This window comes from Aplidium turbinatum, chromosome 1, assembly GCF_918807975.1.
Source record: "Aplidium turbinatum chromosome 1, kaAplTurb1.1, whole genome shotgun sequence".
Taxonomy (NCBI): domain Eukaryota; kingdom Metazoa; phylum Chordata; class Ascidiacea; order Aplousobranchia; family Polyclinidae; genus Aplidium; species Aplidium turbinatum.
In genome coordinates, this window is record NC_137472.1 from 52,309,892 (window position 1) to 52,335,993 (window position 26,102).

The 26,102-nt window shown below is 39.4% G+C and overlaps 1 protein-coding gene across 1 annotated transcript in view; it reads left to right on the forward strand.

Annotated features, from left to right (window-relative positions):
* Positions 1-26,102, forward strand: part of LOC145782777 (nesprin-1-like) — a 188,243-nt gene that overhangs the window by 153,423 nt on the left and 8,718 nt on the right. Inside the window, exons 135-163 of the mRNA XM_082594541.1 lie at positions 39-146; positions 326-509; positions 878-1,027; positions 1,451-1,573; positions 1,774-1,875; positions 2,225-2,360; positions 2,571-2,727; positions 3,220-3,332; positions 3,914-4,046; positions 4,269-4,461; positions 4,791-4,909; positions 5,432-5,609; positions 6,288-6,457; positions 6,715-6,858; positions 7,223-7,327; positions 7,701-7,932; positions 8,465-8,634; positions 9,089-9,280; positions 9,584-9,730; positions 9,914-10,040; positions 10,773-10,945; positions 14,313-14,475; positions 20,452-20,639; positions 21,292-21,442; positions 21,751-21,864; positions 22,266-22,475; positions 24,809-25,000; positions 25,589-25,767; positions 25,908-26,008. Of these exons, the coding sequence (XP_082450667.1) occupies positions 39-146; positions 326-509; positions 878-1,027; positions 1,451-1,573; positions 1,774-1,875; positions 2,225-2,360; positions 2,571-2,727; positions 3,220-3,332; positions 3,914-4,046; positions 4,269-4,461; positions 4,791-4,909; positions 5,432-5,609; positions 6,288-6,457; positions 6,715-6,858; positions 7,223-7,327; positions 7,701-7,932; positions 8,465-8,634; positions 9,089-9,280; positions 9,584-9,730; positions 9,914-10,040; positions 10,773-10,945; positions 14,313-14,475; positions 20,452-20,639; positions 21,292-21,442; positions 21,751-21,864; positions 22,266-22,475; positions 24,809-25,000; positions 25,589-25,767; positions 25,908-26,008 (4,454 nt within the window). The remainder of the gene's footprint in view (positions 1-38; positions 147-325; positions 510-877; positions 1,028-1,450; positions 1,574-1,773; positions 1,876-2,224; positions 2,361-2,570; positions 2,728-3,219; positions 3,333-3,913; positions 4,047-4,268; positions 4,462-4,790; positions 4,910-5,431; positions 5,610-6,287; positions 6,458-6,714; positions 6,859-7,222; positions 7,328-7,700; positions 7,933-8,464; positions 8,635-9,088; positions 9,281-9,583; positions 9,731-9,913; positions 10,041-10,772; positions 10,946-14,312; positions 14,476-20,451; positions 20,640-21,291; positions 21,443-21,750; positions 21,865-22,265; positions 22,476-24,808; positions 25,001-25,588; positions 25,768-25,907; positions 26,009-26,102) is intronic.

Sequence of the window (26,102 nt, forward strand, 5' to 3'; positions counted from 1 at the left end):
TAATATATAACATAAAAATACATCTTTTCACTTTTCAGCTTTAACAGATGCGCATCTGAAGTAGAAAGCTTTGTCTCTCAAGCTTCAGTTGCTTTGTCTACCATAACCATCAGCACCGACTTGAGTTTAACAACCTTCAAAGACAGGTGTTTGTTGTTCAGTAGGCTATAGTTATCAATATCTTTTCATTTGAGTGCTGCTAAAACTGGGTTACTGATACCTATTCATCCATATGTTGAAATGTTCTATTGCGTGTTTTGTTTTACGCCTGGTGTAGCGTGCATTGAAACAGTATTGCAATAAAATATTTTGCTAATTTTAACAGAAAACAGAAGATCGAATCTCTGTACAGAAAGTTTGAAAAGGCTGCCTTGGCTTTTGATGAGCTCACGGCGCTAGATGTCGCACTACGCCAAGCAGACCACAAGGACGAAAGAACAAACAAAATAAAGGAATCGTGGACGACCCTTTCACCCGAAGTCCGCAAAGCATATGAAAATATGATTCAGGTAGCTTTGCATTATGACATCATCTGAAGACTTGTGTTAAACCGGAATTAACTAAAGATAAAACTCTACTCGACAAACTACAGCATTCAAGTACACTAATAAATTCGACAGTAGACAGAAAACATGTTTAATTATCACTAATTTTATGATGAGATAGTATCATGAAGTGATTATAGTATCATGATTATCACGAAGTTTTCATCACAAAACTTGCACTGTTGTAATCTGACGTAAATAACGGGCAAGGTTAAATTGTGTTTGCAACGTCACTTTCGAATGCAGGAAAAGTTTAAGAATCTCCAAATCCAAATTTTATTTCAATTCTTAAGCAACTTATTCTATCATTAGTTTAAACTTGAAATTTTCAGATGGAAATGAAAGTGATTTCAGTCGATCAACTTATTGACCAACTTCGTGTGTGGGTGGATACTACGAAGAATAATATCGACCTTGAAAAAGTGGCAAGTTACAATAAAATCGGTTCGGAAAGCATCAACCCACAACTTTTGTTGTTCAAGGTGAGCTTCGTTGACTGTTTCGACCCAAAGTTGGCCTCCTTTTTTGTAAAAGCGTTTTCTAATAACTTGGTGTCTTGAAGCGTTGAATAATAAAGACGAATTGCAAACCTTATCCAACTAGTCAAAAGCCGACTTTTTTACATTTTTTCAAACCGTAAGATATTTTTTTGAAAACTTTTCTCCAAGACGTGTTTTGCTTCAAAAATTTGCTGTTTAATTTGCAAACACTTTCACACCGGCTGCTCTGTGAAGTTTTGACGGTTGTTTATTGTAGTTGTACCCAATAATATATATTCCACATTCTTCCTTCAAACACCACAGTAACATCTTGTCGTGTATTGCATCAACAGACCGTGACCAACTGGTTTTAATACAAAATAAGTTTAATGTTGGTCGGTTCATTTTGATATCGTTTCAATGCAGGAATACGAGCATATGATGGAAACAAGGAAGTCTACTTTGTCACACCTGGTGTCGCAGGCTTGTGGAGATGTAGCAAAGGAAGTTGATGAGTTGAAGCGAAAATGGAGAGCTCTTGAGACAACAGTAAAAAAAAATCTTTTAGTATAATAAAAAGTTTATTTTTTTAATTTTAAATATGAGAAGAAATAATCGAACCCAAACTAATTGACATAATTTGTTTCAAAATTTTATTAACTGTTAGCAAGTTCTTGTTTCTAAATATCTATAAACAACTCCATCAATAATGTAATAAGATCTGTGAAAGATGTGACCAATATCTTTAGATCGCAAAAATTGTTGAAGAAACCCAGACCGAATATAAAGCCTGGCTGTCTCATGAAGCGCAAATCAGATCGTTGCAAAACTGGATGGACCGTCACACCAAGGTGACTGTCACGAATTTGTGTTTCTGTATTCTGGATTCGTGTAGACTCACACCTTCTGGGGTTGAGTGACAAATGAGCCACAGGTTTTAAGTAACTTTCTGGCTAAAACTGTTCTACATATTTTGTTGTTTTTACTCCAAATTTTGTAAACTACTTTGTTTCGTGTAGGACTTGTGCTGTTGCATGTTGTAGAAATGTCAAAATACAAGTAAGTAGAAATGAGGAAAAATGCATACGCCTTTTTTATGGTTTTGGTCGTCGTGAGATATTTTAAGTATAATTTGGTTAAGTATTATTATTTGGACAATTTATATGACACATTTTTTTATTTGATTCCACCTCACGAAAGGCATTGGAGAATGGAATATCGAGCAAGATTGGCACAAGATCTCAAGTGAAAGGAGAGCTCAGAGAGTACGAAGCTCTACGAGACAAACTCAAGTCCAAGTATTTCTTGATCATTCAACTGGAAAAGGAATACAAAGGTAAAAGAACTGTTTTACTGCGTAGCCTTATTCTAGCCACAGTAGTACACGTCAAAATTGTTATATAATTTATATTTTTTGTTTACTGGACTTTAGTAGATGTTTAGAGAAATATGATCGGTTGTAGTGTTTTTTTTTTATCATATATGCAAAGTTCTTATATTCATGTACTAGTATGATAGCCGGTTACCATGACGTCAAATTTTATAGAACTTGTAGCGAAGAAAAACGCAAAATATCGTTCGTCATCTCCCGAGCCTGGATCTGGCAGTGCTGCCCTTGCTAAGCTGCACAACTCATGGACGTTATTGGAACATTATATCAGCAACAAAATGAAAAATCAACAAGATTTGCAACTATGGAACAGGTTTGACGATTTGTTGCTTAACATCTTGCTATGTATCAGAACATTAACACAATAAGTCTTGACACAACCAGGAACCTTTGAGTCTTTGAATTCATTATAACAAAATTTATTTTGATTATTTCAAGCAAAGCACTGGACAATGTTTTGCATGGAATTTTGTTGCGACAAAATTAAGACCCAAGAAGAGAAGTCATTGAAATCTGGAAGGAAACTCATTTGCAGTTTAATTCCGAACTAAAATCGAAATTTAAGCAGCTTAAATAATAATAATAATGGTGTTGCAAGCACAGTAGTGCTTTTCCACCTTCATGATAACTTACGTAGCAGTATTAAATGCTGATTTAAATCGTGTGTTATTTCTCTGATATGACTTTCACAACACCAACAGTCTGTCAATGTGGATATGTCACGCAATTTGCAAGACTGCATTGCTACTTCGCACTTTACGAATAAGTATAAAACCCTACATGTTATGTTTATATACAATCAAAGGTATCAAGATGCTGAGAACTTAGTGCTGAGCTATCTGAGATCGGCCGAACATGCTCTCATTGACGACTCCATCTTGTCAGGAAGCCTCAGCGAGAAGATCGAACGATTGGAAAGTAAGTTGTTTCCCAATATTAGAGAAAGTGGAGGAGCAAAGCGGGGCATTTTAAAAAATTGGCATTTTGGTTTATGTCTAACTTTGAAACACCAGCGAGATCTTTTTTAGGTAGGCTAACATGAAACCATCCATAAAAGTTTTTGTTTGATACCAAAATTATTACAATCAGGCTAAATTTGATAGTAAAATCACGTTTACCCTGTTAGCGTCCCGCTTTATCCCATTTCCCTTACCATTGCAGAAACGCGAAGTTTGAGTGCTTGCTTCAAGCTTCAAGAAGTAAATTTGTCGCGAACAATAGTTTTAGGCATTTGGATTCAATGATGCTAAGTCGGTGCCTGATAGTGTTGAATCAAAGAACCTTAAATGTAGAAAATTACTAAATTATATTGCTGTAACTGTCCAGCAAGAAGTGTGATCAGTGCTTTGACTTTTTTCCTATTTTTTTGTTGAATTTTCTTAACTCCATTGATAATTGTAATAATTAATATAATTGACAGATGGTTCGTTTATTATCACTCGTTTATTTATTTATTAATTCAAATAGAAAAGTTACAAGTGATTTTTACCTTATTGCAGCGGACCAGCGGAGGTTGGATGAGCAGAACATTCAAGTTCAACTGCTCGCCGTTGAAGCGGAATACGTCATTGCCCGATGTCATGATGACGTCATCCCTTCCACGAAGCACAGATTGCTGATCATCCAAGAAAGGTTCACATCATATGCTTCAACAGAAGAAACTATCCTTTTTTTGTTCATAACTTACAACTTGCTCCCATTATCTAGTTACTCCAGACAGCAAGTTAATCCTTCTTCTAGTAATTCAACGTCTTTAGACGTTGAATCAACGTAAAATTTTTGTCTTTTGGCCAGAATTAGTATGCAGCGTTTCTGACTGTTGTAGATGAATATAATTGAATGTATTTGCGACAGATGGACGGAGATACGTTGTGAGATTGCCATTCGCTTGGATGCTCGATTGGCAGACCTGGCCACTTTCAACGAATACGAGGACTCGTACAAGAACACCGAAACCGAAATCTCTTCCATAGAGCGACAGTACCAGCGGCACTTGGACGGAGACTCGCTGTTTGACGACCCCCGAGGATGTCTACCCAGAATTGAGGTTGATAGCAATTTTATTTTGAAAAACCGCGATTGTAGCACAGATACTCTGCCTTGTGGCAAAACACATTCCATCTTTATCTTGTAAAGCAACAATCAGTCATTTTTACATTTGATTCAACGCCTGCAGACGTTGAACCAATGTAAAAATGGCGGATTTTGTTGTCTGGGTATGTGGCACTCCAATATTAAAGCACATTTTTAGTATTTCAAAGCCTCTCTTTCGGCCGTATCTTTGTTGAGTTGCTGGTACGTTTAGTTTTTGATACTTTATTATACATCCTATTCCCATTTCGGTCTATTTAAGTCTAAATTTGTTTCTGTACTCAGGCTTTATGGAGCCAAGCTGATCGTTTAAAGCAAAGTCTTTCAACACTTCAGAGCTTCTCGGAAAAACTCGAATCATTTTCCCCTGACGTCTCAGTTCAAATTGGGTTGTGGAACACAAGGTAGGCATGGTGTCTGAATGCTTTGTATATTTGTGACAAGCCCGTTTCATGACTTTAGTTTTTGTCTGCTTAACCAAAACTTTATTTGAGCTCACTGTTTATTTCTTTATTTTAAAAAGCAAAGTGAGGCTCGTGTAAGCAACATTATCTTATATTTTATGACCATCGTGTATGTGCCTGAAAGTACGGTTTGTTTTGAATTATTATCTACTCAATGTTGAGTGGCAACTCTCGAGATCCCCTCAGCTAGCGCATTGCTGATATCTTAACATTGCTTTTTAGGAGTCTGTATCTTTGGTGTGATTGTGTCGTTATCTGCGGTATAAAAGTATGGCTTCTCAATGTAGTTAAATTACTACTACTACTACAGATATCACCGTTGAAGCTAAAAAATTTATAAACAAACCCACATTCACACAATCAACTAACCAGCCTAGCATGCAGTGATTTTGGTTAAACTGATAAAAAAAATGACGTAATCTCAACGTTGTCAATCAACTTGCTTTTCACTTCAATGGTCAGGTTGTCACGAAATGCTCTCGACATCTTGCAAACCATCGAAGTCGAACTGAAGGAGACTCGCAACTTGTCATCGAAAGTCGACGAATATCGCGACAAGACAAGATACCTTGAAACGTGGTTGCGTGACTCGGAGGACGTGGTCCAACCAGAAGTGACCCATCAAAGGCTTCCAACCCAGGTATTTTAAAAGAGACGCATTACTCAAATTGGTCGGTTAATGGGTTTTCTATTGTATTGGGACGTGTTCAGTATTCGTGCACCGTTTATATAGTTTATGTCTGCTCCGTTAGCTCAGTGGTTACGCGCACGGGTCAAGATCACACGGCGCTGGTTCGGGTCTCGGGGTGTGCGCTTGAGCAACGCATTTCAGGACTGCTCTCCATTCAGCGGCACCTGGTGAATGGAATAATTCCCCGGCAACAAGGCTTCAACAATCGAAAAACTTCACTCTGCTAATCTAGATAACCGGCCCTGTGTTAAAAGCCTCTACAAGTATGCGAAACTACCAGGAATAACCAATCAATGCTTTGTCAGTCCGAGGATAAAGATTCAAAAACCAACCAACCAAACCATGTTAATTTAATAACCAATGCTTTGATAATGCAGTAAGTTTACAAATTATCTACTTACAATTTGTGATTGATATACACTAAGTGTAGCTTTTAAAGTGCGTGGTCCGCTTTAAACTGCCTGCGCAGTTAGCAAAAGTTACCATATTTAAAAAACGATTTTAAAGGTCTTGCTACTTCAAAGCGATGTAGAAATGGCAATTTTTCTGCAGTCTGGGTCTTTAACAATAATTACTTTAAGCTACTGTTTGTTTTTAACTGATATTTGTTATTTGTTTCTTTTGAAGAATGCCTTGAACAAGCTCAGAAACAAACTTCAAGCCTTCAAAACATATTCGGAGTCAATTGAAAGCATCAATGCCTTGGCATTCCATCTTCCCATGGGTGAAGACCACTGCAAGTACTTGCAGCAACTTAATCAAAAATGGAAGAAACTGCTGCGGGAAACAGTGAAAAGGTGCAGTAGCCTAATGTAGCTCTGCAGTCGTGTCTTCAATTACTTTTCGATTTTCTTTCCTTCAATGTCCCATTCGTTTACTTCAAATTTTACATAATTATGAAATTGTTTACCAAACCATTAGTCTTAACTAGAGGAACTTAATTTCACTGAGTGTTGATAGTGATTTTTCTGACAATAAATTTGTTTTCAACTATTGCCATCTCGTTTTAGGCGTAACTAAATCTTCTTTAAAGGATTGCTTCATATCTATTCAGATACGGGACCCTTCAATCGTCACTGCTGAATATTCTCGAATTTGGTGAAAAATGTGAAGAGTGGATGCTGTTTGTGACGCAAGCTCAAAAGTGGTTGTTAGTTGACCTGCCTGTCGCATACGACAAGCTCCAAGACCAAGCAAGGTTAGTTACTGCATTTGGTTCGGTTCTAAATGCCAAAATGTGACCTGCTACAAAAGCCTGCTCGCGATGGCCCTAGCCAAGACCGAAAGATATGAACCATGGACTGCTCAATAGAGATGGCCTGGAAGCGGAATTTTGTAGACGCCCTAGTTAAGGCGAGGTTGTTTTCAGCCACATTTATTGTATTATTTAGCTTCAAAATATCTCGATCATTAAAAGCAACTTTTGATAAAGCAGTCTATGCATGAACTTCCTTCCAATAGTTAGGTGTAGTTTTATTTGTAACAATGTAGACAATTAGTTTCACCACGCTCTATTTCTCCATATTGCTGCAACGATTTAATAATTGTTGCTGAACACACAGATCATATGATTTATTCATGATCGAAAGCGGCGTCCGACAACAGATGCTGAGGTCAATCGTGAGAGATGGTCAGATTCTCATCAGGGACAATCAAGCTGAAGACGCGTAAGTGGTTTGTCAAGCCTGCGGGAACTACCCAGTAAACCAGTTCTTTTTTTTACATAAATTCAACGTCTGCAAACGTTAAATCAATGTAAAAAATGGATTGGTTTACTGACTGGGAAACCTATGCAAAATACCACTATCAGACTCTGAATATAACAAAAATAGCTGGTGTTTATGTCACACAATAATGTAATAGTAACATTTTAGAACGCAATTTCCACGTCTCGTATCGTGAAAACATATTCACTATCTTGTTCTTTCCACAAAAGCTACTTTGTGAAATTCACATTAGTCTTGAATGGAAAAAAAAAACTTTAACTTAACATGACAGTCACACTAGCTTTCTTACCATTCCTCATACGCACTTTTGCAGAGATCAGCTGAGCGCGAAGTTGTCAAATCTCAACAGCCAATGGCGATCAGTCGTTGCGCAAGCTCAGTCACGTGAAGATAAAATCACCGTTGCCCTGACAACGTGGATGGAATACAAGCGAAAGCGAGAAAGCCTTAAAGGTTGTCTGGAGACGGCGGCATCTGTAATGGCCAAACACGGCTCGCCTTGCGATATTGTTCCTGTAGCCAAGAACAACATGGAAATGTTGCAGGTACAACAACTATCCACACAGCACAGAACGTCGGTTTGCTTGTTCGCCAGCGGTCGCGAACGTCGTTTGCATTTCATCGAGAAACAACCATTCGCCAACGAACATATTTTGCTGAACCAATTGTCACCAAAAAATATAAAACGTTTTATAACTTATTGATATAAACTACTTTCTTCACCAGATTATTTTGCGCAATTATAAGTTACCTCTCTGTCTCTACCCAAATAATATTAGTTTTTGCCGACGATCAGCTCACGTTGGCCTGCTGGCCAAATACCCCATGCTCTAACGTCCCACCGACGGAATAGATCCGTTGGGCCAACGATACGATGCTGTGTGAATGATTTTTAGTTGTTCAAAGCAATGCTCAATTATTTACTTGTACAGATAGGTTTTGTTTGGTATGATTTATCGGGCCGGTGTACAGATAAATCTTACGAGCGACAAGATTTGCTAGTAATTAAGCTAACGAAGATGAAGTTTGAAGATTACAATTGCGGTTTTTATCAGTTTCTGATATTCAATCTCACAGGCTGCCGAAGCCAACAATGCCACCAACGAAGCTCGCTGTAGCGACATGTTGGAGAGTGGTCACAAAGTCCTGGGGCTCACCCGCGGTGACGTCCATGCTCGCGTCAAAAAAGAGGTTTCTTCTGTGCATTCGGAATGGATAAAAACAAATCAAGAAATACAACGATCTAGGTAAGCTGAACACGTGGTTTGTTTATCTCTCATTTACCCTTTGTCGACCATCTAAAGGTAAAGTTTCCCTATCGACTTTTCCATATTTTTGGTGTTTATATGCCGAAATTTATCTTCAGCAGTAAAATTACCTACGGTTGCGGCTGAGAGGGCTTGAAACCACATACTCAGCGCTGCAAGAAAGAGTTGTTTTATCGGAATCAGAATCCACAGTCTTTATTTTAAGCAAATGCCGTTTTTTGTGAAAGATTTAAGCGAAAGGTGGCAGTATTTACAATTTACTTTTCAGACGAGGAGACACCCCCCATACCTTATATCCTGTCAGTAAAGCCCCAACATATACCACACATTCAATAATCACAAGTTTCAGTCACAAAACCTTACGTCGTTTATCAAACTCTTTTTCACGTCATACAACGTTACTTGTCGGTCATTAAACGAAATCTCATCTTAGGCGGGAACATGACGACCTGCTCCGAGAGTGGAACAACTGCAACGATTTGATGAATGACGTCATTTCGTTGCTAAGCGACAAGAAGAAAGTTGGATCGGGAAAGCTGGCGCGAAATCACGAGACGCTACACGCCGACATGATCAAGTGCAGGGAAAGGGAGATCATGTTCGAAATGTCGCAGGAAAAGTTGAAGTGAGAAATGGTTTTTGCTTGAAAGCTTGGCTGGGTTTAATGATGTCACAAAGACTGTTCCTGTTTTTTTATGCATTTTTTAATGAAAACTTGACTAGTCCTGGAATAATACACAATCAATTATTTGACGTGATATTACAAGCAATTATTGCTGCTGTGTTGCCTCAAGAGGTTTCTTTGTATCACCAATCACTTCAGTAAGAAAGTATTTAGGCTATCACTAAAATACACACTCGGCTCTGTATTCATGACTATTCACATGTGATCGGTTGATGTTTTTCACACTTTTCATTCTCGTTGCAGGTCAATCGAAAGTTCTGTTGGAAACTTGCTTGTGAAGCTGTCACCTACAGAAGGACAACTCTTGCGTGAGAGACTGGCTCTGATACGAGCGCTATGGCAAGAAAGCTATGGGAAAACTGTGCACAGAAAGCTTGCGATTGAAACGAGGTATACAACAACTTCATTGTTTCTCATAAAACAAAAGCCATTATTTTTACATGGATTTAACGTCTCCCGATGTTAAATCAATGTAAAAATGACGGATTTTGCAGTCTGGGTCGTCACTGAAATATTTTTAATCGACTTTGATGCGACATGATGTTGATTTCATTTCGTTTGTTTGTTTTTTAGACTGTCAGATTGGAACAATTTTGAGCATGCGTACAGGGAGGTTTGTGAGTGGCTGACTGGTTTGGAAGACAAAGTCTTACAGGCCGGTGACGTCACAGTTGAAGAGTTGATGGACAATTTGCAAAAAGTAATTATTGTAATCAATGTATAATAGTTATAAATTAATATTTTGCGTTTTAGGCTACCAGTAGATGCTACCAAACTAGGTTATCACTAGATGTTGAGAATGATATCCAGCTTTATTTCTGACATTTCGTCTCTTAGAACGACTGACTTTACTAAGGCTGCTGAATCAAGTAAAAACTACCTGTTCAGCAGCAAAATGTAGTTGTTTTGCAATGGCCTAAAACGAACATGATAAAGTTTAATAACCGGTGCCAGATAAACTGTGACAGCAACATGAACGCAAGCTGTGTTTGTGACGTAATCGCACCATACTCAAGAAACTGTTTTGAGTGACATTGCAAGCAAGACCGCAGATCCGTCTAGTTGTTGCATGAAGGATGCATGGGCACTATATTCATGGCCTGGGCATTGGGCACAGTGGGGGCATTGCCCATTCAAGTTTCAGATGTGTATCCTTATACTATTACCAAGTATTACAGTAATAAGAAACTTTCATAACACAATAACATACAACATCGCACAACATTGGCCCCTGCTCAGTCTTAAGTTGCATGGGTTTTATAGAGACCAATGTTTTACCATGCTACTCGATTTAAGAGAGAGAGAGAAACCTTTTATTTCGTCTGTTGCGAGAATAGTACGGTACAAACATACATTTGAAATTACAATCCACTTTTTGTACGAATACGATACGATATTTTACTTCTCTTAAATCAAGCGACGTCTCCTCCAGGATTACTTGGAGGACACACTCCTCTCAGCAGAGGTTGGAGGGGAAGGAGACAAACGAGTCCTGCTGCGTCAACTTGCCAACAAACTAGCGACATCCAGCGGTGACGAAGTAGAAAGAAAACTGAGCAAGATGAACGATAGGTGGCAGTACCTGGAAGGCATGGTGCAAGCCAGGTATGTATTGACCGTTTGATTTTATCACCAGAAAGAATTTAGCAACGTTGACAAAATGTGGACATAACAGGTGCATTGCAATGATTTGGCAAAGACATCTTCTGTTTTGTAGTTTTATATTCTATAGAACTAACTGGAGTTGGGTATTGATTTAATTCCATGTATGTTAGAGAATCAATTTTTTTGAAAAAAAATCGTAACCGTTTATTAGCGAAAACTAAGCCGGAGTTGATACCCTGCGCATTGCCACCATCGCGCTAGTTCACGCTCCAGCAGAATACTGTGCACCTGTCTGGAGCCGCAGTGCCCACTGCCATCAAATCGACACTGCCATAAACGACGCCCTGCGTATCGTGACAGGATGCCTGCGACCTACACCATCGGAAAATCTCCCTGTCCTTGCAGGCATCCAACCAGCTGAGCTTCGTCGTGAAGAAGCCATCCTGTCTCTCTCTCGTCGAGCTACGAACCCCAACCACTTACTCTACTCAAGTCTCTACGAGTCTGTGAACGAGAAACCTCGGCGACTGAAATCGAGACACCCATTTGTACGTGCCGCACAACTCCTGATGAAAAGTGCTGAAGACCAATCCATCAGTGCGGCAACCTGGGCGGACCACCAATGGAGCTCGGAGTGGAAGAAGAACTCCTCAAGACTCCAAAGTTTCATCTCCGACACCAGCCACCATCCAACCGGAATGCATTTGCCCAGGAAGGCCTGGGTGCGGCTCAACCGCCTTCGTACTGGCGTCGGACTATTTCGCTTCAACATGCACAAATGGGGGATGGCTCCATCCGCGATCTGTGAGTGTGGCATGGAGGAACAAACCGCAGACCACACCATCTGTAACTGCGCCATCTACCATGCGCCAAATGGTGTGCGTGGACTGCGTGAACTGGATGACGAATCAATTCAATGGCTGCTCGACACCTGCCCAAACATTTAAACCGCGTCGCCGCCACTGCCCAAGGGTGGTAAAAGGCAGAGCCCCTCGACCCTTGAAGTGGCGAAGAACAAGGTTCAAACGAAGAAGAAGAAGAAGCGAAAACTAGATTTTTCTTAACACCGCAATACCGCATATGTTACACTTTATTGCATTTCCAAGCCACCATCCAGTTAGTACAACTTCGTAGCCTATATGTTGTCATAGTCATTCATAATAGATGGAGATTTATCACAGCAAAAACCAAACAGATGTTAGTTATGCGGGATCGATTAAATGAAGCTTCCGACTTTTGTTTTCACGAAAACTGAATTTTGTCAAGCCTAGTGACGTCATTTTGTCAAGCTGGTTGAGAACACGTGGAAGTATTTACGTTGTTGTGGTTGAAGAAGTCTCGTGATTGAAGAGTGCCCTGTCCATATGGAAGAAAACAAATTAAACTGGATAGTCAACGGTGCCTTCAGTGGAAAAGCTAAAATAAAAATGCATTTAATTAATTAAACAGCCGACGCCACGGAATGAATCTTGAATAGTTTAAGGGTTAGATGTACTAACAGGGGATTTTTTAAACGACCGATTAAGCTGACCTTCTGATCAGTTAATCGATAACTAGGATGTGCCAAGTTGATCTGTGGATCAGTGATCGTCGATTCTATCCAGCGGGTTACGCTTGATGTAAAAGAGGGAAAAATGTCCACAACTCAGACAGCGAAATAAATGTGATGCTGTCTGGAAAATTAATCTCTCTAATCGGTGGATTCATTTAATCCGTAGAATATACAATGTTGGTGCGACCCACTCTAAATGTGGAACTGCGCTGTAGCTACACAATTACAACCCACCCAGTAAAATCTTCCCTTTTTACATTGATTCAACATCTGCAGGAAGGCGTTGAATCAATGCAAAAGAAAGAATTTTCTTTGGTTGCAATGTTCGCTTTATATCAATCCAACTTGCTTTATTATTTGCTGGCTGGTATTTGGCTAATTGTAGTTATCACCATCTTCTTTCACACAATGATAACAGAGCACAACGTTATTAGACCCACCTTTGTTTGTTTGTTTGTTTATCTTTATCCTGCATTGCGGGAAAGCGGACTTGAGCGCTGTGCATCGGTGTTCGCCTTCCGACGTACACTTGACCCACGCTGCAGCCGACGGCAATGTCTGTTTCCGGTTGTCTACTCTACTTATGACTTAAATTTGGTACTACCCATCACTCGAAATCGATCACTGGGTGGAGGCATTTATCGTAAAGTTTCTTGCCCAGAGAAACAACAGCAAGTGCGGGTGGCTGGAGTCGAACATGCAGGCTATCGACTGCGAGCCCAACGCGCTAACCACTCGGCCACGGCTGTTTCATGTACAGATTGTAAGTGTCTGTTTTTGACGTTGGCATCTCAACTTCAATTCACTGTTCCATGTTGCAACCTCACTTACCTCCCAGACGAAAAAAAAACGGTTTTTACAGTGATTCAACGTCTGCAGTCAATTCAATTGTTTCATATTGCTTGTGGATAATCTCGAAATCCGTGGTTGATGACGTCATGTGAGATAAGGCATAGCCGTTGAACTTTTGCTGAGGTTTGGTGACAACGTACGTTACGTTGATTGCAGTTTTGTTAACGCTGTTGCAACGTAAAAGCTTTTATGGATTTCTGCTGTCACAGAATCTAGTTTGAACCATATCACCCGCCGTTTAGAAAGTCGATATTGGATGCACTGACTGTATTGCAAATTATTTTAATGTCTTCACGTTGTAACAATGCCATCGAGCGACGTTTTAACGCAAACATCTCAACGCACTTTGTCAGCAACATGCGTATCCGATGACATCATTCGTAATGCGCTTGGCCGCATATGATTACCAGCGGCATTACGTCATGATTTTCCTTTCACCTGTCACAGCTTTTTATCAGGAAATGTCCGATGAAATAATTTTTAAATGCAGTAAATGTTTGATATTTAACGTTATTTCATGCTTATAGAACTTTTTGCTCGTACAGTAGTATTTTTATGGCTTTTTGGTCATGGACCAGTGAAACTTTTGTATAAAGCAAGCATTTGATCTTCGTATTCTACCTTCAAATTAATGCATGTCATTGCATATCAGGTTTAGTTTGTGGGTTGATACTCAAAATTCCTTTTGTTTATTGTTGTAAAGATGCTGAGTCTTTCAATCTCTGTTTTGTTTCCTCGATGTTATTGAGGATGAAAAGTTATACAAGGCCTTTAGTGGTTTTATGTCTCCCACAATAGATATGCTGCCACGATTTCAACTTAATTAGGTTTGACTCTGAAGAATTATTCTCATTGTTAATGTTACTTCCATGCATGATTCCGCCAATATTGTGGGGAAAAAACGTTTAAACAACGTGATTTTCTTTATTTTTTTACCAGTTTATTATTTTTGACATATTGCAGAACACGAAAACTGAAAGAAACAATTGCTGCTGTAGCACAACTGGACACAAGCATGGGAAAGCTGCGAAACTGGTTGAATCAGGTCGAAACCAGCTTGTTCAAGCCCGTTGTGTACAAAAACTGCAGTGATGATGAAGTCAAAGACAGGCTTGTTGAACAAAAGGTAATTTTTTACTGTTTGAATGGACAATCCTGCTCTAATCACCTTTTCATCTCCAAAAATCGATTCTACGAAGTTACAGACCTACAACTTTCGATCCAGCTGTTGATCTGGCCGTTTCAAGCTGTGTCAAACTTTTTTCAAAATCAAGACAAATCCTCGCCAATTTTTGGGGCGTTTCTTATAGAAACTATCAACAATATAAACTATCAACAGTTATAAAGATTTACGTGTATGGTAGCATTTTTTTTCTCACCAACACGCAACATTCCTTCGGCAACAGCCAACAGCGTTCAAAGTCATCAAAACAAACTGCTTTGAATGTCGCGCGTAAAACCGATTTGAAAAAGGCGAATTTTTGTGGTACACTGCTGCCTTTGAGCTGATAACCAAATTATGCCAACCAATTGCGTCTGCGTGCGGCCTGCGCATTGCTTCAGATTTATTGGTTTGTCTGAGATGCAGGGCTGTTGTTTCCGCTTGCAATTTGTCTGCTGTTTTTCAGTCGCTATTGTTACAGCCTTGCACAATTGTACAGTATCCACACTCGTTTCTCGTTTGTACAATGTACACGCAGTGGAATATAAGAGTTGTGCTAAAAAGTGTTCAGTCAGAGAAAGAATTTGCAGTTTGAGTCTCCATTAGCGTTTTGTGATGAGTAACCGAAGTGGCAAAACTTACCATTGAAGAAAGATGCTTTACTTTAGATTAAACCAAGAATGATAAACCTTAGATATTGGTGCATACCATTGACTTGTGTTGTGTTAAGCAATAATATTGGCTTCATTTTTGCAACTAATACAGTTAATTCCAACAACTGATCTGACGTAAAATCAGTAATTTAACTCGATTTCATTGTCTGTGTGTAGTGTAGTTTAATTCAGGAAACGCAGAGAGGCTACATATGAGTGATTTTGTTAATACGCTCAGCTTAAAATCTCAATGATAACAACCAGCAATTGAATGAAACATTCAAGCAATGGAGGTGTGCCAAATTCCCTATAGCAATTTGAACCAGGAAAATTGTACACCACTTCATTGATTAGCGACGTTGAAACGATGTACAAACATTAAGTTTCGCTGGCTGGAATGCGTCGGAAGGGCTTTAGAATACAAGCGTCCGGTCACTCAGTTTGGAGATACCTTGCTAGTGGCCTTCACACATGGTCATGCGTAACCAATGCGGTTAAGTTCCCATGAGTGTAGCTAGCCACAATTTAAGTCTTAAAGTTTTCGTTTACAACTTGATAGAACAACTGGTTCTTCGGCAACGTGGTGTTGGTTGGTGTGTGGTAGTGGTTGGTCAGGGTTCACAGTCTTACACACGTTGATCAACAACTGATTCAGCGAAATGATCAAAATGAGTTGGTAAGACGCCAGACAGTTGCTGCATGTGCATGAGTAGGTTGTTGTTGAATTGTACAACAAAGCATGGCAAAGGGAAAGCAGAGGAATTGAATAAAAAATGAATCAGATAAAGTTGTGTTGCGTTAGTTTTCCTGTCATCACAGGTAGTAACAGTGAACCGTTCTTGCAACGTGTAAATGATGTTATCAAACGTTGTGTCAATGTTAATTTAATCAATCCCATTGCTTGTCTGATTCCCAGACAGCTGTTCCATGACTGCATCAAATTAAGTTTCTATGTTTCTTTGAGTTTGTTTGTCAAATGTGTTGGGCTTTTGTCAGCTCTTAAAGGTTTTGTTGGTGACCTAGAAACTCAATTAGATTTTCTGTTTTTTTTTACGTTAAAAAGACAAAAACTAATGTAACCGGGCCATTAGCTACCGAAATTGTGTATTCTTTAAACTTCCAATCCTTTATCAAACATTTCTATCTAGGTTAATCTTCTGTCAGCGTAAAACCTCTAAGTCTGAGAGTTGTAGCTCTCAGTAGAAATCGCCCACCAATGTACAATTTAGTTCAGAGAATGATTTTTACAGCAGCAAGCTATCCGTATTAACTCTGGAAGCTGTAAAGCTTATTTTATCCAGCAGGCAGGCTACATGGAAGTTAAACGCAGTCTTGACTTTATAACTGTGGGTGTTACTAGCATTGAGGTGTAAAAGCTTCAGCTTTTTTTTATGGCAGGACACGTACAACCAATACAGCAAAGAGAGTCACGAAAAACAAGTAAGCTGTTAGTCTATTGCCTACTGGATTTAAAAAAATAATATTAAGAAGAAAATTTTGATTTTTATCTAAGAAAACTGACATGTGCAGCTTTAATATCAGCAATAAATGTCAAAGCATCAACGTCTGCGCAGTGATCGGTAGCAACGTCATTCTAAACTTGTTAGGAAAGTTACACGGAACGGTCACTTGGCTAGAAGTTTAATCTTAAAAACATGACGAATGCGTTTTGCTTTAGTTAGACAAGACCGGAAATTCGATTTACTGCAACAATGTGACAATTTTTTTTAACTTTTGGCCATCCAGTGATTTCTGTGGTGCTGGCCTACCCACTACCATTGTTCATTATCGCGGCATGCACTATGCAGCTTAATAATAACGCGTCATCGTGAGCAATTTTGCAGTATTATCACGTCTCAAGGGGGAAACTATGACACGTCTTGTGTTGTATAGAGCTGGCCTTTTTGGTGAGTGTTAAAAGGATTTTTTTCTATAGAAAACAGCGTTTATGTCTGTACTGATGAAGTTAGTTGAGAGGCTCATGATTTGTATACCAACACAGGAAAGTCGTTGTGACAGACTGGAAAGGCCAGAAGAGTCGATGGTTTCATAGACTACAAGCATCAGCCTATAAGCATTATAGTTGTGGTTGGTTTATTATTTATTGACCGTTTCAACGCTTTGCTAGCCCTTTTATACAAAACGTTCATTTTTATGTGTCACTGATTTTCCGTTGTTGGAGCAAAAACTGCATTCAGCCGAAAACTGATGTAAAACTAAAATAAAGTCAAGTCTTTAGCTTTTATGCTGCCTAGAGACATGTAAGCATGCCTTCTGTGAGCTGCGAAGCCAAAGCGATAATTATTATTTCGAAGCAATGTACGAAGTACCGAAAAAAGCAGATATCTTCAGTACTCAGTAAAATATGATGAACTAAAATAGAAAGTTGTTCTAAAATATCAATGACATCGATGCTGAAAATATAACTCTACTTACCACTGTGGTTGTTTGCATTTCAGCATGACGTGAGATGTCATGCTGAAATTAAAAACAAAAGCTAAAGTTGCCTTGTGGTTTATTTTAGCCGCCAGAGCGAAGTCTGTGGTGATCCAAGTCACGTGACTTCGTACCATACGACAGTGTGTAGTTGCGTTTATATTTGAAATCGTATTTGAAGATCGAATTAGCCTAAGCGTTGACTGAAGTGTGGGGTATGGTACGTATGTTACTGGGTGATGACACTTGCTGTTTGATAAACTAGTCTTGTTAATTTACAGTTGTTTTTGTATTCAAAGTTATGCGTACTGTTAGATGCTAAAATGTTTAGCTCGGATTACTACGAAAAGCAGAGTCTATATCTTGATTCTTTACGCAACACTCTTGAAAAAGCGATTTCAACCTCCCAAGAACTTCCATTGGATACAAGCTCCCAACTGAAAGTATGCAAGTCATGTCAACTGCCACAGTTACGTAATGTATCAGGTGTGCATCGAAGTCCCGCCTTTTCAACACCAAAGCGACACATCAAGTTTGAGCAGTCTTTTGCGAGCAGTACAGAAGATAGCCCAAACAAAAATAATTCACTGCTTGATAGTAGTGGTGGCCGTGACATCAATAATGGAACTTATGTAACTGCTGTCATGAACACTTTGCTTACAACCAGGAGTGACCGTGAGGATGCGAACAAAACCATTGACTCGTTGCGCTCTCCCGTGTCGTCTCACAAGAATTATTTCATGAAGCGTCGGCCTTCTATGAGAGCTGAGCTTGCAAAAGAACTTGCTCATCGTCGCAGCGCCAACTCATCAGATATCGCCAAATCTAATTTGACATTCCCAAGTGCAGCGACGCAAAGCAGCTGCGTCCCTAAAGACGTACTCCATCAAAAACCTGCAACTACTAAAATGAACTCGCTAATAACCTCGGACAGCGCTGATAATGCAAAACACAATATCAATGCTAGTCAACAAACAGAAAAGCCTGCAGCTGCGCTAGTCATTCAACGTGCACAAACTCAACCGAATAATCCCGAACTTCCAAAGAAATCCAGTGTTTCTTCGCATGATATGTACTACAGCTTGTCACCTTTACTGTTCCAAGACTCCGTTATAAAATCACCTCACACGTCCAGTGACGACCCCAATGCCAAGAATGACAGTGAAGCGAGTGACGCGTGCAGTGACACGTCATCTCCGTCTTCAAGCGGAAAAAAGCCTGAATATTTTTCTGTCATATCTAGCAGTAAGCAAAATATTGGTAACCGCGATAGAGCAATGTCGTACGGCACGTCCTTCGGCTGTCAAAGTGACTCGTTTCTTTACGTCCATTCCAAACTTCTTGAAGACATAATTCCTGGAGGTAATTTTCCACAAGAGGTGCATCCTCATCAAAATCAAGTAGTCAGCTTTGTGGAAGGGACAAATGTCTCACAAATTTCCTCTGTGCAAGTTCAAGCCTGTCAGAAGAAGTCCGAAGCAACTTCATCGAAGAAATTGACAGACGATACGTGGGACTCTTATCAAGGAAATTTTATTTCATTTTCAAATGACCTGGACTTCAGTGAAAATCACAACATCTCTGAATGCCTTGTTGAGGATGATTTCCTCAAAGACGGTTACTGCCAGTGCAGCTTCTGCAACCATGACGACATTTTCTCACCCCAAAGTACAAACAACGCGGCTTTGAACACGAATCCAACTCCCGGTCCACACTGTAAGCGCCGTAGTCTTCCTCACACACAAGAACGGATGTTGGACAGTTTTGAAATCCCAGATTGTAGCCCGCCCTTGTTGCGAGACGAACCATCATCTCTAACTCCGAGTGAAGTAGATGAGGACAGCACGAAAAATCCGCATTTCCAAGCCGTGTTGGATTTATTCTGCCAATGCGAGGACGAACTAGGGGAGGAATTAGAGGTAGAAACTTTAACCTTTTTTATGAAGTATTTCTACGGTTTATTCTATTATTTTATAAGGTGAAAGATAAGAATCCTTCTAAAATAGTTCGTTGATGTCACTTCTGTATAATCATGGCGGTGATTGCAGAAAGCGGATAGCGACTATTTCATAGTGTATCCCTAAACCGAGTTTCCAAAAGCGACAGTTTTACTTTTTACCACGATGGAAAAGGGGCAATTATCTGTAAAGCTTTGTTTCATTGATACTGCATGTGTTAATAATACTCCGGCTTCTGCTGAGCGCTGTAACATGAACAAAAGATGGTTCACTTCACTTGCAGTGCTACATCTCGTCCTGAGTTTGTTTGGAAATGGCAAGCCTTTCAATTGCTTTGATTTGACAGTAGTCCAATCAACCATATTTTATGGTTCTTGTTGCATTCCCTCTGCTCTCTTATTGTTTAGCATGCAACAAAACGCTGTCTTTACCGGACGTCAGCTGTTTTTGTTGATTCACTCGCAATCTTACTGTGCAGTCTGTCCGAATTGAGGTCTGTTTTGTTTGCTCGAACCAACAGAGATTTTTTATCAATCAGGTCGATTACCAATAGGACTTGTCTCAGCTGGACCGTACCTATTTACAAATCCGATACTTTACAATCTTCAACGTGCATCGCTTCTTTTCATGTTTATTTCCATGTTGTGATCGGTCGTAACTATAGAAATGCTTTCTGAAATTAATTTCTCTGTGTTTTTTGTTTTTTTTTTCATTACAAAACAACGGAATTTTACAAACTTCCAATTTTTTTAGTTAAAAGTTTGTCAATACCCTGAATTTACACCATGCTTTAAAAACTGATAACCAATCACCGTCAACATGATTACTTCGGTGTTGAATCTGTGTTCAAAATTTAGCTTTCAGAGCCCGTTAAAATAGCATTTTTATTGCAGAACCTTCAGAAAGATGTGGAGAAGCACAGTGCTGGCGTGGCGTCGGTGCTCAATCTGTGCGAGGTTCTGCTTCACGATGATGATGCATGTGCCAATGAAAAGGACAAGAAGTCGATTGACGAAGCAACGAAAAGTTTAGACAGAAGGTGGAAAAACATCTGTGCTCTTTCAATGGATCGCCGAGTGAAGTGAGTACAATAGCGTGGTCTACCGCAATTGGATCGGGATAGTTTGCACTTGGCTAACTACTACTAGTAGTGCAGTTGCATCAGTGTGGACATTTTAGTTGTGAATAGTGTAGACAAAGACACGAGTTATAAATTGCATTAAAAATACGTAAACAGATCTCATAAGTACTACTCTGAGCTTACCGGTGGTGACTGTCACAATTTCGCTTCAGGCAATGCTTTTCGCGCTGAAAAGCGCTTTCAAATAACCTCACGTGATGTTCTATATAAACTTTTGTAACTTCCAAACGCAAAACGTGGAGTTCTTGGCATAAAAGTGCGATACGTTGGTGCATTACAATCGTGGATGGTGTGAAAATGTTTCTGATATGACTTAGTCCGCCTTGTCTTTGCTACTTGTCCTGAAAATAGAAGTTGTACTAATTTGCGTCACCTTAGCATCTGTGGATGTTGAACCAACATAAAAAGATAACATTTGTTTGTCTGGAATATACAACGTGGAAGTCGAAGCCAGGGTATTCGTGTTATGAGTTATTGCCACCGGTACTTTTGAACCGCTATTACAATGTAGCATGCAATGTGTAGCCAAAGAAACAATGGTTTGTTTCTAATCTTGTATAACTTGAAGCACTATACATGTTGCCCGTCACAGAATCGAAGACACTCAGCGCTTGTGGCAGAAGTTCCTGTCGGACTTTTCACGTTTTTCTGATTGGCTCACCAAATGTGAAACAACAGCGAAATATCCCAAAACCTTCCATATGAGTTGCCAAGAAGCGAAAAAAGAGCTTAAATCTTATGAGGTGAGTGACACAGGCTAGAAGTGCCATTTTTTTTTAAACATCTTGGATATGTTATATTTATAGGTTATGGTACCCAGGCCCTTATCTACGAATCTTGTTCTGTCAGTCAATATGCTGATTTGTTATGAGCTGTACATCACTAGATTGGTGGCAAGTGGAGAATATTGACCGTTTTCTGAAATAAGCACAAACCTTTGGAAACACTAAAGTGCCTGAATCAGTTAAAAAACAATGTTCGGCCACCCCCACTAGTGGGGAACAAACCGACGATGGATTATGATGATGATGATGTGAAACTCTCTCTTCAGACCTTCCAACGGCAAGTGCACGAGGGATTGACTCAGCTGGAATTAATAAACAAACAGTATCGACGACTGGCGAGGGAGAGCCGAACGGACACGAGCGACAAGCTCAAAACGATGGTGAGTTTCAAATGTCAAGTTATTAATGTAAAAAATCACATCCTGCCAAGACGCTCCAGGCAATCTCAACGATAATCATAAGCTATAATTATATTATCATTGGACATGTCACATTGTTGTACAGCACTTGTTCGAATCATTTAATCTTTTGTCGCGTATCGATCATTTCCAGTTGAGCTAAAACTAGAAAAAGATCTTCTGTTTGTAAGCAACCTATTTCTTTGAACGTTTAATTTTGCAAGTTTTGGGCTTCGTAAAGTTTCGTCGTCGATGTTCTTAATAGTTTCGTCGTAGACGATTTATTTGTGTTTAACGTTGTTTAACTTTTTAAAGTCAGGCGTAAATCAAGTACAAGGGTTGAATTTCGTATCGTTTATCCCCACTGGTTTTATGACCTACAGGTTCACGAAGGAAACACGCGCTGGGATGACATCTCGCGGCGAGTCAGCTCAGTACTGCGTCGCCTCAAGCAGATGATAGAGACGCGTGAGTCATTCGAAGGTCATCGAGAATCCTTGCTGGTGTGGCTGACCGAAGTAGACCTTCAGTTGACCAACTTAGAACTTTTCTCCGAAACATCCAGCAACACTGAGAAATTAAATCAAGTGAAAGTGAGTGAATGATTCATCAATTGACGACAATTGAAAGAAAGCAATTATTTGTTACATCACAAGTTCTTTACCGTATTTTATATTGTATAGCACACAGAAAAGTTTGTTGAAAAAAACTGATTTTGTTGACAAAGTTGAAAAATGTGTTGACAAAAAAAAGATTTTACTGACAATTTGCTTTAATGATTATTGGTAACTAGTAGTAGAGCTGCAACACAACACACAGTAGGCACTTCAACTACAAAAGGAAACTAAGTCAACCTCAGCACTCAGCAGCCTGGCTTGCATCAGTGGTTGAAAAATGAAATTGCATGCGAGCTTGTGAAACTTTGGGTTGAAGCTTTCGATGAGTCTATCACCTCAACCCTTTCAACCGAAAAGTATAATATTGTTGGCAGGGTGACATGTTATCAACTTAAGAGGCACGAGTCAGCTTTGCCTTGTAATTTAGTTTTTTATCACACATTGATTGCAAATTTTCAATTTATACATAATGTTTTATTTTCTACCATAGCCTTGTTGTGATGAAACAGTTTTGTATATAAGTTCCTACTTCCTATGCAACGTTTGTGGGCGTTGAATCAACATAAAACATAAAAATACATATTTATTTGCTGACTGTTGGTAGGCGGAAGAATCGATTATATTTATTGCATGATGCTATACGATAAATATTTAGTGATCTTTAATGTGCTAGTCTGTAAAACATTGGGTTCCCAGTGTCTAGTTCTCGCGCTTGAATTGTTGATGGATCGCCATTAAATTAATAACAAGAAATCCAGTTTTTTGTAAGCCTCAAAACGACCGGCACCAGCTCAAGTAACCTTTTTGCAACTTTTCAACATCCATGAACGTTAAAAGGTTGCAAAAAAGCAATATTTGCGAGATGGGGACTTCTGAAAGTCAGTGGCATTGTCCTCCACAGGATTTTACGTTGTGGCGGGCTTTTATTTTGGTTTAAGAGCAATTGTTGCGACTGCTTACTTCAGCTAAACGTCACATTACATCGGGTCAACATAAAAAGAATGTACGATTAGAAAGCGCTAGATGAGACTCTCGAACACGTTGTCGTGCTCTGTGACGTAGATAATACGATGCTTCGAAATGAAACACTTCACTGGTTTTGCTCTAAACAGCGCTGTACAAGCATTTCAAATGCAATTTGTGAAGTGGAAATTACGGGTAGTTTTGGTTTGGTGCCTAATGGAAAGTGAAAGGTTAAAACGTAACTTCTGTGTGCAGAATTATAGTTGGTTGTTTTGCAATTGAGTTGAATTTACGGAAGTTTATTCTTGTTAAACATTGAAACAACACAAAGCGAAAGATGTACCAGTGAGAGTAAAAGGGTAGCATGAATAATATGCTGGTTGCCGAGTTAGACTTAGAATGGTTTTAATTGTTTTTAATGAGATAGCATTGGGCTCATAAGGCGTCATTAAGTGTAAATATGATTGCTCTTGTCTTCAAACGAACTTTAGTATCCCAGCCAGCAAAATTTGTCATTTTTACATTGATTGATTCAACGTCGACGTTGAATCAATGTAAAATGACAAATTTTGCTGGCTGGGATCTTGCTTAAACATCAGGTTCCCAGAAGGATTATAACTTAAATCCTTTTGTACGTAGCAAATTTGAATGAGAACTTTCTGTTTTGGCTGTTGAATTGTAAAAATTGAGAATTGTTTTATGCGTTTGATATCCACGTTGTGTTTGCTCAAGATATACAACGAAACGCACTAAGGCGTGGCTGTGAATTACAACCAGCAGAAATTGCGTTTTTACATCGTTGCAACATTGTCAGACGTCGAAACGATAAAAAAATGCACATTTTGCTACGTGGGTCATATGCTATTTCGGCTTCACAGCGGCTTGGATATGAGGCATCACTGTGCAGAATGTTGACTCAAGTAGGTTTTGGGCAAAGAAAAAGAATATTGTTTACTCTGTCAAAATATTGTCCGATCAGATATAATATGAACGTTGGCTTGTGCTCGTAGTGTTCTTTACGGTTAATGCTATGCGCTGTGTCGGAAGTATGGAGCCAGGTTTGATTAGAAAAGAGATTCAAGCAGAATTGTCTTTATTGTGTGTAAGTAAAATAGATAAATAGTTAGGTGTTAATGTGTTGGTAGGTTTTTACATTCAAGAGCGTCATATTTATGTTTTTTCTACGCATAGTCTCGTAGACCGTTGAGTTGTAAAATACAATAAGTACAATCAATCAAACAATATCATTACATGTTTTCTCAAAATCACTCAAGATTTAGGAGTGGTTGTTTTTTACATTCATTGTTTTCTGCTATTTAATCTTCGTGATTCAACTTTTTCTAAAGGCATTCCACACGAAAATTGAAGAAAGGATCCCTCTCCTCCGGGAATTGGATGAGAGAGGAACTGCCTTGCTGGGAACTTGCCACCAAGAGGATTGTGTGGAGATTGAAGAGGAGCTGGCTGATTTCCGTCGATATTGCCACGACGTGGTGACTCGGTTGGATCGGTACCACAGGAAGCTGCTTCATCTTATGGTGGGTTTAGTTTTTACTCAGTGTCTTGGTGATACAGTAATTTCCGCTTAGTAAGTCCACCTTGAGACCGGACGGTTTTGGGATCATTGAGGAGGTGGGCCTATTAAGCGGAGGAAGATTCTCTGCCACTCCTATGCAGTCAGTAATTCCGGACTGAACCAAATGGGCTTAATTAATAAGCGGGTAGGCGGCGTAGGCCTATTTACCTTGGGTTAAAAGTGAGGACTACTATATTGGCGAATATTTGTGATTATCTTGTTTGCGAACCGCTGCAATTCCGCATACACTGCTTGCATAATTAAGCGCACTTGAAAAGTATCAACATTGGTGTGTCTTAATATTTTTCATAATTCTGCGTATGTTATGGGGTTTGACTGTCACGGAAATGTCCATTTTAAAAGCAGTTTTAAAATTACAGTGAACAGTTTTTCCCTTGTTTAAAATATAGATTTTTTTCCTGTCAGATGTTTGTTTTGGCGCCGTAGCACAAACCAGCCGTCTCTTAAATTAACCGAATTTTGGAAAATGCCGATTAATTGTTAACTAGCTTCTGCAATAGTCTGCAAGCTTTTCATTATTATTGAACAGAATCTTCCAGCGGACGAAGGGTGCTCTCTTCCTGCCATCACTGAGATGCAAAGTTTCACGTGGTGGAGTTCCCAATGGCTGGATGATGCCGTCTCCAATTCCTCCCCCTCTAATCTTTCTCCTTCCTACGGTGCGACCCTGGATGTTGGAAGGAGGTCACATGACTTACACAATGGAAGGTTTGTTGCCACATTTTAGATATTTATCAATCAAAAAGGCGGAGGTTTTGCATTAATTCAATGTATTTCGAAGTTTAAATTACGATTCGTTGATGACTGTTTTCGTGCATTCTCTCATCTAGCATTCGTTGGTTCCACAGGATTACCCCATTAAGCAATGGCTCATTGGAATGGGATACGTACGACATGCGACATTCCTCCAAGGACGGGGAGATATCTACTGATGATGAGAACATTCCTGGTAAGTTTAATTTCGCACTGACGTGTGCTTTACCGCCGTTTTTCTACTGTACACTGACGATATGCAAATCTTTTGCTGCTGTACTTTTTTTGCT